At 48.9% G+C, this 14,937-nt stretch overlaps 1 protein-coding gene across 2 annotated transcripts in view; it reads left to right on the plus strand.

Annotated features, from left to right (window-relative positions):
- VAV1 (vav guanine nucleotide exchange factor 1) overlaps positions 1 to 14,937 on the plus strand; it is a 59,937-nt gene that overhangs the window by 34,711 nt on the left and 10,289 nt on the right. For both annotated transcript variants that reach the window (XM_037042719.1, XM_037042720.1), the window contains exons 8-22: positions 57 to 160; positions 714 to 813; positions 1,442 to 1,537; positions 1,775 to 1,843; positions 2,074 to 2,160; positions 2,262 to 2,347; positions 2,750 to 2,882; positions 3,196 to 3,305; positions 4,016 to 4,117; positions 4,342 to 4,439; positions 4,521 to 4,543; positions 4,722 to 4,767; positions 6,718 to 6,854; positions 7,201 to 7,266; positions 8,937 to 8,968. In XM_037042719.1, coding sequence (XP_036898614.1) covers positions 57 to 160; positions 714 to 813; positions 1,442 to 1,537; positions 1,775 to 1,843; positions 2,074 to 2,160; positions 2,262 to 2,347; positions 2,750 to 2,882; positions 3,196 to 3,305; positions 4,016 to 4,117; positions 4,342 to 4,439; positions 4,521 to 4,543; positions 4,722 to 4,767; positions 6,718 to 6,854; positions 7,201 to 7,266; positions 8,937 to 8,968 — 1,289 coding nt within the window. The remainder of the gene's footprint in view (positions 1 to 56; positions 161 to 713; positions 814 to 1,441; positions 1,538 to 1,774; positions 1,844 to 2,073; positions 2,161 to 2,261; positions 2,348 to 2,749; positions 2,883 to 3,195; positions 3,306 to 4,015; positions 4,118 to 4,341; positions 4,440 to 4,520; positions 4,544 to 4,721; positions 4,768 to 6,717; positions 6,855 to 7,200; positions 7,267 to 8,936; positions 8,969 to 14,937) is intronic.

The raw sequence follows: 14,937 nt of genomic DNA on the forward strand, positions 1-14,937 counted from the left end.
GACACTTCCCCTGAGCCCCAGGCTGCCGCCCCGCCCTCACCCCTCTCTCGGACTAGGACCTGCTTCGTGTGCACACTCACTTCCTAAAGGAGATGAAGGAAGCCCTGGCCACCACCAGTGCACCAACCCTCTACCAGGTCTTCATCAAGTACAAGGAGAGGTGAGACCCAGCCGGCCAGCCTACCGCCCTACACCCAGGCGGGCATTTGAGAGCCCTCGCCCTTAGAGGCCCTTAGACAGGAAGGGATTTTCCTTCTTTACTCACGGGCAAGGGGCTACGCATCTCCCCAGCTTTGACTTTTGCAAGCTGAATATGGCTCTGGGAAGCCACTTAATTTCTCTCTGCTTCTGCTTCCATCTCTATAAAGTCAGTGTGGTACAGGATGTACCTACCAGGGTTGTGGAGAGGTCAGAATAAATTGATGCCTAAGGTTCTGAGCACAGGGCCTGGCACACAGTGTGTACTCAGTGAGTTTGTTAAGTGAAAGAACCCTGAGCAGAGATGGTAGGCCAAGTGCTAAGAGCCTCCTGTGCGCTGTTGCATTTAATGTTATAATAGCCCCCATGGGAAACGCTGTTGTTTTAATGGGGAGAGGGAGGCTCAGCCTCACTCATCGGGGGAGAGGTGGCACCAGACTGAAGCCCAGCGCTGCCTGGCCCCGGCTCTGGCCATGGGTACCTGTCCCTCCACTGCTTCCCCTCCTCTCCCACAGGTTCCTCGTCTACGGCCGCTACTGCAGCCAGGTGGAGTCAGCCAGCAAGCACCTGGACCGTGTGGCCAGCGCCCGGGAGGACGTGCAAATGAAGCTAGAGGTTGGGGGGGCTCTTTCACTCCTTCACAGGCCCCGGGGACAGCGGGGAGGACACCGAGTTGGAGATGGCATCACTTTCTGCTTCAGCCCAGCCACGGGTCTGCCCATTGGAGATTTGGGGAGGGAGGTACTGGAGCAGGAGGAAATGGGCTGAAGCACTGAGCCCTGACCCCAACCGAACCTGGTTCTAGCTGAGCCCCGATGCCAGGCTGAGGTCATGACCCTAAACTCAACTCTGACTCCAGACTGAATCTCGGCCCGGGCTGAGCCCTAGTCCTGGCTGTGCACCAAGTCTGGGCTGAGCTCCAGATTCTTACCGAGCCTGATCCAGGACTGAACCCCTACTGGGACCTGTGTGTCTAGTGGATAGGGCATGGATAGGGCAGTGATGATGAGGAATCACCTGTGTGCACCGTGCATCCAGCCTCTTTGCCTGTGTGTTGGGGACCCTCCGTCCCTCTCTCTCTCCAGCCCTACTCAGGCCGTCTTCCAGCTGGGTCTTCAACCATCCCTCTCCCCGTGGCATTTTTCCTTCTTTGTTTCCTCAGGGAGGATTGGATGCTTCTGGCTCTAGAAAAATACACACCTGCCCCAACCTCACCTTGCTTACTTGTTCTCTGATCTCCCAGGAATGTTCTCAGCGAGCAAACAATGGGAGGTTCACCTTGCGGGACCTGCTGATGGTGCCGATGCAGCGGGTGCTCAAGTACCACCTTCTTCTCCAGGTGCACAAGTGGGGGGGGGGGCCTCCTGGGTTCAGTGACTATGGCCTTGGCATACCTACCTCCCTGTGTCACAGGAGTAGGGGCGGGGCTGGCTTCTGGGTGGTTCACTGGGGCCATGCCCTGGCTTCCTGAGACAGCAGGAGGAGGAAGGAGGAGCTGGTGGGTCAGAATTGTGTGAAAGGACCCCCAGGAGGAAAAGACAGGCTTGGGTAATGTCTGTCTCCGTGGGTCGTGCAGGAGCTGGTGAAACACACGCAGGACGCAATGGAGAAGGAGAACCTACGGCTGGCCCTGGACGCAATGAGGGTGAGTGGTCACATACAGGGAAGGCAGTCACATTAGGCACAGTGCCGCACACTGCCACTGGACACACAGTCACACACCCGTGGGCAACACCACAGGGTGACATGCATCCCCCTTAAGGACAGTGACATGCTGTGGACACCTCTTTACAATTCTTGAAAGCCCCTGATAGGTGCTGACCCTTACCCAGGCCAGTTGGGGGTGCCCCAGGCTCACATCTGGCTAACCCCCAGGACCTGGCGCAGTGCGTGAATGAGGTCAAGAGGGACAATGAGACCCTGCGGCAGATCACCAACTTCCAGCTGTCTATTGAGAACCTGGTGAGGGTGTGGGGCAGGGAGGGCTGGGGTGTACCCATGTGAGGAGGGTGTTTGGTCTCCTTCTTGGTGGCCGCTTGCCAGATCCTCTGCCTGCTACCTAGGACCAGTCTCTGGCCCACTATGGCCGGCCCAAGATCGATGGGGAACTGAAGATCACCACTGTGGAGCGCCGCTCCAAGATGGACAGGTGGGTGGAACCTGCGTGGGGGGCAGGCCCAGGTTCTTAGACAGGCAGGTGAGTGGAGCCAACACAAATCCTGGCAGAGCCCTGGTATGGGTGGAGCCAGGTTTCTAAATAGACATGTGGGTGGGGCCACCCCAACCAGGAGGTGGAGTCTAGATGTACAGGACAAAGCCAGCATGGTAGTGTGGGTGGAGCCAAGACGGGAAGGTGGCAAGACTAGCTTGGAACATATGGGCTGGGTTGAGATGGGCGGGTGGGCATGGCCATGTTGGCCACTTGGGGAGAGAAGGTAAGAGTCCTAGATAGACAGCAGGGTGGACCCTGAAGGTGGAAGGAATCAGGCAGAGAGCGGGTAGGGACTGTGGGGAGGAGCCAGACAGAGGCACCTGACCGGGCTGCTCCCAGGTATGCCTTCCTGCTGGACAAAGCTCTGCTCATCTGTAAGCGCCGAGGGGACTCCTACGAACTCAAGGACTTTGTGAACCTGCACAGCTTCCAGGTTCGAGATGACTCTTCAGGAGACCGTGACAGCAAGAAGGTGGGGCTCTGAGGCTGGAACTGGGGACCCTGTCGCTGGGAAACCTCAGTGCTTGAGACACTCCACTTGGCCTTTGGAATGAGTCCCTGTGTGTGTGTGTGTGTGTGTGTGTGTGTGTGTGTGGTTTTAGATTTATGCATGTGTATTTGGTTGTCCTGGGCAACCCTTTACAGTGGTGAGTGCGTGATTCTCGGGGGGCAGAGAGGCTGTTAGTGGCCCCATCCTTTTCTCCTCATAGGGACAGGGGTTAGTGGGCATGTGGCCTCACTCTCTGCAGGGTGGGTACCTTCATTCTGAACCTGCTTCTCTGCAGTGGACTCACATGTTTCTCCTGATTGAGGACCAAGGTGCTCAGGGCTATGAGCTGTTCTTCAAGACACGAGAATTGAAGAAGAAGTGGATGGAGCAGTTCGAGATGGCCATGTGAGACTCCCTCCCGCTCCATATTTGTATTGTCAGGGGACTCTGTCACGTGGGTGCAGGGGCTGGGAGGCAGTGCTGTGCTCTAGTCTCACATCTGCTCTGACATTCTGTGGGACCACTCTGAACCTCAATTTCATCATCTGGGAAATGGGAGAGACAGTCTTAAGGCTGTCGGCATCACCAGAATGCCAAGGTTCTGTGCAAGCTTGGGTTGCCAGGTAGAACTTTACCCTCCTCTTCCTCCTTTGTTTGCTTCTCCCCCTTGAAGTGAAATTCACATAACAAAAAATTAGCCAATTTAAAGTGTACATTTCAGTGGCATTTAGTACATCACATTGTTGTGCAACCATGACCTCTACTTCCAAAACATATTCACACCCACCCCTGCAAAAGGAGACCCCGTACCCATGAAGCAGTTACTCCCCACTTCCCCTCCTGGTCCCTGGCAAGCGCTTACTGCTTTCTGTCTCCTCTCATGTCATAGCAGCACTGGGAAAAAGTACTCACAATGGCCAGAAGGTGGCAGCAGCCCAAACGTCCATCAGTGGGTGAAAGGATACACACAGTTTGACATATCCGTGCAATGGAATGGTATCAGCCATGAAAATGAAGAAATTACTGATCCATCTAAGTTGCAACATGTATGAGCACTTTATTCCTTTTCATGGTCAAATACTAATCCATTGCCTGAAATTATCTTCCCTCTCCAGCTCCAACATCTACCCTGAGAATGCCACGGCCAACGGGCATGACTTCCAGATGTTCTCCTTTGAGGAGACGACGTCCTGCAAGGCTTGCCAGATGCTGCTGAGGTGGGAGTCTGGGAGGGCGGGCCCGGGGCCTGGGCTTGGTCAGCACTTTCTCTTTTGAGGGGCTCCTGCAGCTGGGAGGTGGGAGGTGGGAGGCCCTCCTACGGTCTTAAGCTTCTCCATCTCTCTCCCACTCTGAGAGAACCTGGCCCTACGCTTTGCTGGTGAAATGATTGGCCGCATCCATCGATGTCACTCTCTTCTCTGTCTCACCCTCTGCATGCCAGGGGGACTTTCTATCAGGGCTACCGTTGTCACCGGTGCCGGGCGCCTGCACACAAAGAGTGTCTGGGGAGAGTGCCGCCCTGTGGCCGCCATGGTCAAGGTACCACGGGAGAGAGGGTGGAGGTGGGCTTGGTTCTGTGAGGAGCATTTCCCATCCTAACTTTCCTTTTCTCTCCTATAGATTTTTCTGGGACTATGAAGAAGGTAAGACTCCATACTTCTTTCTGTGCCTGGAAATCATGGGGGGTGGGTAATGACGGGAGGCTCTGGGAGACCCCCGCAGGGGGCATGGCCCTTCCCTAGGTACCCCAACAGGGGCTGAGGAGTGCCCAGGTTGGGCACAGGTAGCCATGCTGGCTTTCTTGGTGTCTTCTCCCTCCAGGATAGGCTACATCGCCGGCCTCAGGACAAAAAGAGGAATGAGCTGGGTGAGTCAGCAGGGGGCGCTGTGTGGGGCAGGAGGAAATCTGGTCTTTGTTTCAGGGATGCTGGCCCAGGGACAGATCTCAACGTTTGTGTCAGTGACCACATAATGTCCTGCTGATAAAGCATTTGTGTCCGTCCTAGAAACCCGAATGGAATGTAAATATAACGAACTCAAATTCTTTACCTGCTTTGTTCAAACACCGTGAAGGGAATGCACGGAACGCAACAATCCTTGTTAGGATCTTCTTGCCCTGCCGTCCACCTTTCTTATTCACGGCCTCTTTTTTGTCTCTTGCTGACAAACTGCCGTAGTCTTAGCCGACTAGCACGCCTGCATAGTTCCTTTCATCCCCTCTTCTACTTATTCTGCGCCACAAAGTCACGACGTAACACGTCGGTGCCAGCCGAGTGTCCTCCGCCTGGAGGACGGGGGACAGGAGACAGTTTGGCAGAATCCTTTTTAGTTCGATGACAGGGAGAGAAGGCTGGAGTCATTCACCAGTCAGTGGGTTTTGTGGAATCACAGCAGTGACGGGTGACTTTTTTTCAGCATCTTTTGGCCCATTCGGGGCAAATAGTAACTACATGGTTGTGCTTCTCGCCCTCCCAAATCCCAGGCTGTTGGTGGGAGACAGACTTTGGTTAAGCTGTTACGGTTATGGGGAGTAAATTACAGGTTTTCTGGAGCATAAAATTGGGGGACCCGACGAATCTGAGCCTTTAGGGAAGGCTTCTCAGGAGTGGAGACATTTAAGTGGACACTTGTGGGGTGAGGAGGAGTTAGGTGAAGGGGAGGGCAGGGGGGTTCCAGGCAGGGGGAGTGCGCGTGCGCGTGCGGGGGGGTGGGGCGCTAGGAGGCAGGAGGGCAAAGTGCTGTGGAAGAGGTGGGAAGGGCTTGGCGTGGCTGAGAGGATGGGCCTTTGCTGACAGACCTACAGAGTCAGTGTAGAGACTCAGATTTCATGTCTGTTTCCCTGCTTCCACTGATGCATCTCCATATACACCGGTGTGTGTATGTGCCCATTGTGCATGTATGCCCTCTGTACATGCTCATACACATCACATGTACACTCTTATTGAAGTAGAAAACATATACCGCATGGTATACAAAGTGACTAATCTCAACTGTATATGCATCAGTGAATTTCCCCCTGTGTGACGAACACTGAGATCAAGGTATAGAACATTACCATCACTCTAGACCTGCACTGTCCGATCTAAATAGGAATTAATTTACGTAACCTTAGAAATTCTTTTACTCAGTCACACTAGCCAGCGTTCAAGTACTCAGTGGCCAGTGGTTACAGCACGGATTACGGCACATTTTCTTCAACCCAGAAAGTTTGACGGGATAGCACTGGCAGTCAGTGCCCACCCACTCCCAGAGGGGGCCGCTATCTGACTCTGCCACCCCGGGTTAGTTTTGCTTGTCCTTGAACTTCATGAAAGTGAAGTCACACGGTATGTACTCTTACTGCATCTGGCTTCTTTTATTCCACACAATGTTGGTGAGATTCATTGATGTGGTTGCTTGTAGCAATAGCTCGTTCCTTTTCATTGCTGTGTAGTATTCCACCATGTGATTATATCATACTCTGTGTATCCATTTTATCGAGGACATTTGGTTTGTTGCCACTTTTTGGCTTTGGGGGACAAGGCTGCTGTGAACATTTTGTTATGACTTTCAGCGGTCACGTGTTTTCGTTTCTCTTGGGAAACTGCTCCATCACCAGGGAAAGTTCTCATTAGTTTTAATAGATACTGCTAAACAGTTTTTCAAAGTGGATTCCCACCAGCAATGTAAGAGAGTCCCAGGTGCTCGCCATCCTGGCCACTACTTGTCAGTCTTTTTAACTTTTACTATCCCGGTGGGTAGGGACACTTGGGTTCCAAAATCCCTGGGTACCACGCCCACTGTGGAGACAGATGGCAGTTTTTTCCCTCCCCTCCAGGGCTGCCCAAGATGGAGGTTTGCCAGGAGTACTATGGGATTCCTCCTCCCCCGGGAGCCATTGGCCCTTTTCTACGGCTCAACCCTGGAGACATCGTGGAGCTCACTAAGGCCGAGGCGGAACAGAACTGGTGGGAGGTATGGGCTGGGGCCATGGGAGTGACGGAGAAGGACCTGAGTGTGGGGTCATGGGTGTAGGTGACCCTGTGAAGTGGGGTTATGGCCCCACTGGGCCCCAGTGAAGGAAGGCTGGTCTGGAGGAGGTGCCTGGGCAGGGGGCTATGGGTGGACATTTCTGCGGCTGGCCTGGCCCTTCTGAGCTGGCTATTTTCCCAGGAAGTTGATACTACTTGGCGTGTCTTTGGGTCATGCAGGCAACGGAGACAGATGGCAGCCAGAGCGGCCGTTAGGTAGAAAGGTGGACACACACGGGGGCAGATGCCTGTAACCTCTCTCTCCATGTTTGTCCCTCCTGGCTTTTTAGGGCCGGAATACAGCTACCAATGAAGTTGGCTGGTTTCCCTGTAACAGGGTCAAGCCCTATGTGCATGTGAGTACCTCAAATCTGGGAGTCCCGAGGGGAATCTGAGGGGCAGGGAGGCTTGGGGAGGCTCTTGAGATAGGGACAGACTGCCCCTTGTGGCAGGTCATTCTGAAACTCCAGGTTCTGACGACCTCTGCCCCCCTTAAACACTGACTCCCCGCTTCCCCGCCCCAGCCCCCACCGTCTACTTTCTGTCTCTATGGCTCTGACTCCTATCAGAGCCTCCTGTGAGGGGCATCACACAGCATCTGACCGTCTGTGTCTGGCTTCTCTCACTGAGTGTGATGTCTTCACGGTTCATCCCTGCTGTAGCAGGTGTCAGAATTTCCTTCCTTTTTAAGGCTGATTAATATTCCGTTGTCTGATTGACCACGTTTTAAATTTTATTTTTAAAATTTATTTAATTATTGTTCAAGTACAGTTTTCTGTCTTTTACTCCCATCCCAGCCACCCGCCCCCCCGCCCCCCCCACCCCCCGCCCACGATTGACCACATTTTGTTTAACCGTTCATCCGTGGTTAGATACCCGGGTTGTTTCCACTTTAAAAAATATTTTATTTACTTATTTTTAGACAGAGGGGAACAGAGGGAGAAAGAGAGGGAGAGAAACATCAATGTGTGGTTACCTCTCGCACGCCCCTGTACTGGGGACCTGACCCGCAACCCAGCCATATGCCCTGACTGGGAATCGAACTGGTGACCCTTTGGTTCACAGGGCAGCACTCAGTGCACTGAGCCACACCAGCCAGGGCTATTTCCTCCTTTTGGCTACTGTGATATTGCTGCTGTGTGTATGGGTGTACAAATACCTATTTGAGTCCCTGTTTTCGATTATTTTGGGTCTATACACCTAGAAGAGGAATTGCTGTGTCATATGGTAATTCTATTTTTTTAACTTTTTGGGGACCTGCCATCTATTTTCCACAGAGGTTGTACCATTTCAAACTTGCCAGCAATGCAATTAGAGTTCCCGTTTATCCATGTCCTCATCAACTCTTTCTTTCTTTCTCTTTCTTTTCCTCCCTCACCTCTCTCCATTTCTCCTTCTTTCCTTCCTTCGTCTTTCTCTCTTTGTCCTCTTTCTCATTCCCCCCGCCTTATCTCTTTCTTTCCTTGTCTCTCTCATTCTCTCTCCTTCTCATCGTCTGCCTCCCCGTCTCTCCCCTTTCTCTCACTGTCCCCCCATTCTCATTGTCTCTGTGGGCGTAGCCCTCCGCATGGGCCTGAGGCGGGAGAAGGGTGGGCCATCCACCCTTTTACATTTATTTGGGTCAGGGACTAGCACACTTTTCCTCAGCTGTAAATGAGGGACATGGCCATTTCCAATAAAACCAAACTAGGGCCCCTGCCTTCTAAGTTTGTATTATCTTCCCATTCCAGAAAGTATTAGTCTTTCAAATACTTTTGTCAACCATTAAAAAGTGTAAAAACCTTTCTTAGAGTGGGGGCCATGCTAAAACAAGTGTTTGGACAACCCCTGATTGGTCTGATTGGGGACCAGCCTCTCCCACCAGATGCTGGGACTGCCTTCTCAGTGGACAGCCCAGTGCTTGGTATGTGACAGGCACTCGGTGGATGACAGTGGAGTGGACGGGTGGGTGGGTGGCTGGATGAAGGGCCCTGCGGTCTGTTGCCAAGCTCGGCTCTGTGCCCTAAGTCTCCGTCTCTGTCCCCAGGGCCCTCCTCAGGACCTGTCCGTGCATCTCTGGTGAGTAGAGCCACCTTTCTTACTTTCAGGTTGGGGTCCCTCTGGCGGGGGGGGGGGGGTACCTGTGCTGNGGTGAGTAGAGCCACCTTTCTTACTTTCAGGTTGGGGTCCCTCTGGCGGGGGGGGGGGGTACCTGTGCTGGCCATGGGAGGGGCCTCCACACCAATCCGTTGTCTATCCTTTGAACCCTGGGCATTGATGGCTAGGCCCAGCCCTACATCGGGGGCTGCTAAGGAGAGAGCAGTCAGAAGAGGGTCCCAAACTATGGAAGATGGGGTCTCACTGGCAGGAACATGATGGTGGCTCCGGTAATGGTCATCCCCATACTTCCCATGAGCACCTGCGCACATAGAACAGTGCGGGGTGGAGGTTCACAGTGTTGCTTCTGGAGTCCACTGGTCTGGGTGCAAACGCTGACTCCAACATTTCTCAGCTGTGTGACCTTGAGCTGGTAAGTCAGCTTCTCTGTGCTTCAGCGTTCCTCTCTGGAAAATGGATTAATACCAATATTTCCTTCCGGATTGTCATGAAGCTTCATAACTGGCACACAATAAGCACTCGATTATCTGGTGTTATTACATGAGCTCTTCTGGTCACATTTCATCAATCCTGAAGTGTTCATATCCTCCGCACCCACATTTTAACATCTTTTACAGTCAGTGGAGTCTCATTCTTTGCCTAATCTTAGGGGTAGTGATTTGTGTCTTGTGATGGCCCGTGAGAGAACACTTTACACCGTCGGCATCTTAGACTTGATGTAACGCAGCGTTACGTCAGCACATTTAATTCTCGCAATAGCCCTTTGAAGGAGGTGCTTCTCCTAACTCCCTGTTTGCAGAGGAGAAAACGGAGGCTCAGAGAGAAGTGACCTGCTCAGTGTCACACAGTGAAGAAGTGAGATGGGATTCTAGCGCAGGTTGGCCTGACTCCACAGCTGTATTATCGCCATTTGTTAAATCCTTATCACCCTCCTTTTAGCAGAGGAAATTGGGGCTGAGAGGGGAAAAATCAGCTCTTGAGGTCACAGAGCAACTAAGTGGCAAAGCCAGGATTCAAACCACAGTCTCTGTGGGCTGTGCTCGCTCTGCCCTCCCCTGCCGGGAAGTGGTCACCGGGGCCGCCAGTGGGCGAGGAGAGGGAGGCATTGCTATGAGTGCAAAACTTAAGGGGGTGCCCAAAACTCAGGCATTGAGATCCACACGTCAAATATTGCATTTTAATGCAATATTTTAAAAGATCAAAAGCGAGACAAAAATATCCACAATGAGCAAAACATCAAAATTATAAATAAAGACAGGAATAAATGCGACAGGTCAGGGAGCAGGAACAGGTGAATTGTGTTGAATCAGGCAAGTGCAGAAGCAGGTCTTGTCTTTAGTTAAAGTTTTGACATTTTCTTGCCTTCATTTATTTTTATTTTTATTATTTTAAAATATATTGTATTGATTATACTATTACAGTTGTCCCGTTTTTTCTCCCCCTTTTTCTCCTCTGCCCTGCAGCCTCCTCCCACTAACATTCCCCCACTTTAGTTCATGTCCATGGGTCGTACATGTAAGTTCTTTGGCTTCTCCATTTCCCAGGCTATTCTTAACCTCCCCCTGTCTACTTTGTATCTACCATGTATGCTTCTTATTCTCTGTTCCTTTTTCCCTTCGCTCCTGCTCCCTCCCCACGGATAACCCTCCATTTGTGTGATTCTGTTCCTTTTCTAGTTGTTTGCTTAGTTCGTTTTTGCTTTTGTTTCTGTTTTTTTTTTTTTTTTTTTTTTTTTTTAGGATTGGTTGTTGATAGTTGTGAATTTGTTGTCATTTTACTCTTCATATTTTTTGTCTCCTTCTTATGTGAGTTCCTTTAACATTTCATATAATAAGGGCTTGGTGATGATGAACTTCTTTAACTTGACCTTATCTGGGAAGCACTTTATCTGCCCTTCCATTCTTTTTTAAAAATATATTTTATTGATTATACCATTACAGTTGTTGTTCTATTCCCCCTCCTTCATTCCCCTCCACCCTGCACACCCCCTTCCCCACCATCCCCCCCTTAGTTTATGACCATGTGTCTCAAGTTCTTTAGATTCTATATTCTATATTCTATTCCCCTGCTATTCTTGCCCTCCCCCCTATCTATTTTCCACCTACCGTCTATGCTATTTTCTGTACCTTCTCCCCGCTTCTCCTCCTCCCACTCCCCTGTTGCTAACCCTCCATGTGTTTTTCATTTCTATGGTTCCGCTCCTGATCTAGCTGTCCTCTTGGTTTGCTTTTGTTTTAGGTGTGGTTGTTAATAACTGCGAGTTTGCTGTCCTTTCCCTGTTCATATTTTTCATCTTCTTCTTCTTAGATAAGCCCCTTTAACATTTCATATAATAAAGGCTTGGTGATGATGAACTCCTTGAATTTGATCTTATCTGAGAAGCACTTTATCTGCCCTTCCATTCTAAATGAAAGCTTTGCTGGATAGGGCAATCTTGGCTGTAGGTCCTTGCCTTTCATGAATTGAAATACTTCTTTCCAGCCCCTTCTTGCCTGTAAAGTTTCTTTTTAGAAACCAGCTAAGAGTCTTATGGGAACTCCTTCGTGGGTAACGAAGGAGTCTTCGTTCTCTTGCTGCTTTTAAGATTCTCTCCTTATCTTTAATCTTGGGCAATATCATTATGATATGCCTGGTCCCAACCTTTTGGGGACTTTCTGGGCTCCCTGGACTTCCTGGAACCCTATTTCCTTTGCCAGATTGGGGAAGTTCTCCTTCATTATATTTTCAAATAAGTTTACAATTTCTTGCTCTTCCTCTTCTCCTTCTGGCACCCCGATGACTTTGGTGTTGGAGTGTTTAAAGTTGTCCTGGAGGTTCCTGAGCCTTTGCTCATTTTTTTTGAATTCTTATTTCTTCATCTGTTCTAGTTGAATGTTTATTTCTTCCTTCCGCTCCAAACCATTGATCTGAGTCCCAGTTTCCTTCCCTTCAATGTTGGTTCCCTATACATTTTCCTTTATTTCTCTTTTCATAGCCTTTATTTTTTCCTGTATTTTGCAACCATGCTCAACCAGTTCTGTGAGCATCCTGATTACCAGTGTTTTGAACTGTGTATCTGATAGGTTGGCTATCTCTTTATCACTTAGTTGTATTTTTTCTGGAGCTTTGATCTGTTTTTCATTTGGGCCATATATATATATTTTTTGTCTCAGAGCACCTGCTATATAGTAAGGGGTGGAGCCTTAGGTATTCACCAGGGTGGGACAACCCACATCTTCGTGTTGTGGCGCTGGATGTGGGGGAGGGGTCCAAGGGGAAAGAATGCCGCTTGCTTAGCCCTCTGACAGCTTTCAGTCACTTCCCCCGTTACCCACAAGCAAACTGGGCCCTTCTGGTGCTGATTCCCAGGTGGGTGGGTTTGTATACATCTTACAACCCTGTGGGTCTCTCCGACAAACTCTCCTAGGAGGCTTGGAGTTTCTCCTGCTGCCTCGACTGCCACTGGTTTTTTTTTTTTTTGTCAGAGGTTTTGAGGCTTTATTTCCCTGTGCTGGAACCCTGGGTTGCATGGTGTGTCTGGTTCCTCAGTTGTTCCTCTTGGTTTATCCACGTGCAATGTGGGACCGCCCAGTCGGCCACCTGCCACCTTGCCCACCTTGGTCCTCCAGCCACCACCTTGCTGTGACTCCTCTCTACCCTGGCTGCCCATCTCCACCCCTCCTACTGGTATGGACAAATACTTCTCTTTAATTCCTTGGTTGTCGGACTTCCATATAGTTCAGTTTTCTGGCAGCTCTGGTTATTTTTTGTTTTTAAATCTGTTGTTGTCCTTCTTTTGGTTGTGTGAGGAGGCAAAGTGTATCTACCTACACTTCCATCTTGGCCGGAAGTTACTTATTTATATATTTTTAAAGTTTTTATTTATTCATTTTTAGAGAGAGGGGAAGGGAGGGAGAAAGACTGGGAGAGAAACACAAATGTGTGGTTTATGCGCCCCCTACTGGGCACCTGGCCTGCAACCCAGGCATGTGCTCTGGGAATTAAACTGGGACCTTTTGGTTCATAGGCAGGCACTCAATCCACTGAGCCACACCAGCCAGGGTGCATTCATTTTTTAAATTGAGGTGAAATTCACATAATAAAATTAACCATTTTAAGTGCAATTTAATAGATATAAATTAATGTTTATATTTATGTTGCATATTTATATGTAATTGATAACTATATCATCTGTAACTATACATGTTTACATTTATATAGCATATATTTATATTTATACATTATATTTACATTTATATAGCATATATTCATATTTATACATTATCTATAATTATGTATCTATAATTAACACTTTTGTTACATATTCACATTTATAGCAGATATATTAATATTCACATGTATATATTATTTTAAATTATATGTAATCTGTAATTAGCATATTTGTTGCATATTTACATTTACAACATAAGTATATTCATATTGACAATCATATTCAGTGGCATTTAATACATTCACAGTGATGTGCACTAGTATTTCTGTCTTTCTCAAAAACATCTTCATCACCCAAAAAAGAAAGCCCATTCCCACTAGCAGTCACCTGTCCCTGGCCCCAGCCGCTGGCAGTCACAGCCCACTTCCTGTCACTGGATGTGCCTGTCCTGGACGTGTCCCACAAATGGAGGCACACACTGTGTGGCCTCTGTGTCTGGCTGCTCTCGCTTAGCACCGTGTGCTCGAGGCTCATCCGTGTTGCAGTGGGGGTCAGAGTTTTGCTCCTTTTCATGACTGCTTTCGTAGTCATCTTGATTTTTACAAATGTTATGTTAAAATGCAACTTTTAAAAATTGAATTTATTGGAGTGACCTTGGCTAATAACATTAATTTCATGTGTATAATTCCGTGATGTATCATCTGTATATTGTGTTGTGTGCTCACGACTGAAAGTGTCGTCTCCCTCCATCATCATATATTCCGCCCCTTTTACCCTCTCCAGCCGCCCCTCCCAACCCCCTTCCCCTCAGGTGACCACCATACCGTTGTCTGTGTCTAGGACTTTGCTTGTTTGTTTTGTTTGTTCATCTGCTGCTTTGTGTTGCATATGCCGTGTATGAGTGAAATCACATGGTTCTTGTCCTTTTCCATCTGACTTATTTCCCTTAGCATGATGACTCTCAGGATCTATCCACGTTGTCGCAAGGGGCAGGATCCATCCTTTATTATGACTGAGTAGTATTCCACTGCATATATGCCCCACATTTTCTTTATCTAGTCCTCCACTGCAGGGTACTTTGGTTGTTTCCATGTCTTGGCCAGTGTGAATAGTACTTCAGTGTGAATAGGGTAGATATACCTTTATGGATAAATGTTTTCAAATTTTTTTAATAGACACCCAGAAGAGAGATTGCTGGGTCATATGACAGCTCTATTCTAAATGTTCTGAGGAGCTTCCATACTGTTTCCATACTGGCCGTGCCGGTTTACATTGCCACCAGCAGTGCGCAAGGGTTCCCTTTTCTCCCAACACTTGTTGTTTCTTGTTGTGTGGACAAAAGCCCTTCTGACGGGTGTGACGTGATACCCTTTGTGGTTTTGATTGGCATTTCCCTTATAGCTAGTGAAGTTGAACAACTTTTCCTGGATCTGTTGGCCGTTTGTATATCTTCTTGGGAACAACGTCCATTCAGGCCCTTTGCCCATTTAAAAAATAAGATTGTTTGTTCTTTGTTGTTGTTGACTTGTAGGAATTCTGTATATATTTTGCATATTAGCTCCTTATCAGAGGTATTGTTTGCAAATATCTCCCATCCAGTTGGTTGCCTTTTTCTTTTGTTGATGGTTTCTTTTGTGTGCAGAAACTTTTTAGTTTGATATAGTCCCATCCATTTATTTTTTATTTTTAAAAATATTTTATTTATTTATCTTCAGAGAGAGGGGAAGGGAAGGAGAGAGGGAGAGAAATATCAATGTGTGGTTGCCTCTGATGTGTCCCC

The sequence above is a fragment of the Sturnira hondurensis genome, unplaced genomic scaffold, assembly GCF_014824575.4.
Source record: "Sturnira hondurensis isolate 20B ecotype Veracruz unplaced genomic scaffold, ASM1482457v3 Scaffold0003693, whole genome shotgun sequence".
NCBI classification, from domain to species: domain Eukaryota; kingdom Metazoa; phylum Chordata; class Mammalia; order Chiroptera; family Phyllostomidae; genus Sturnira; species Sturnira hondurensis.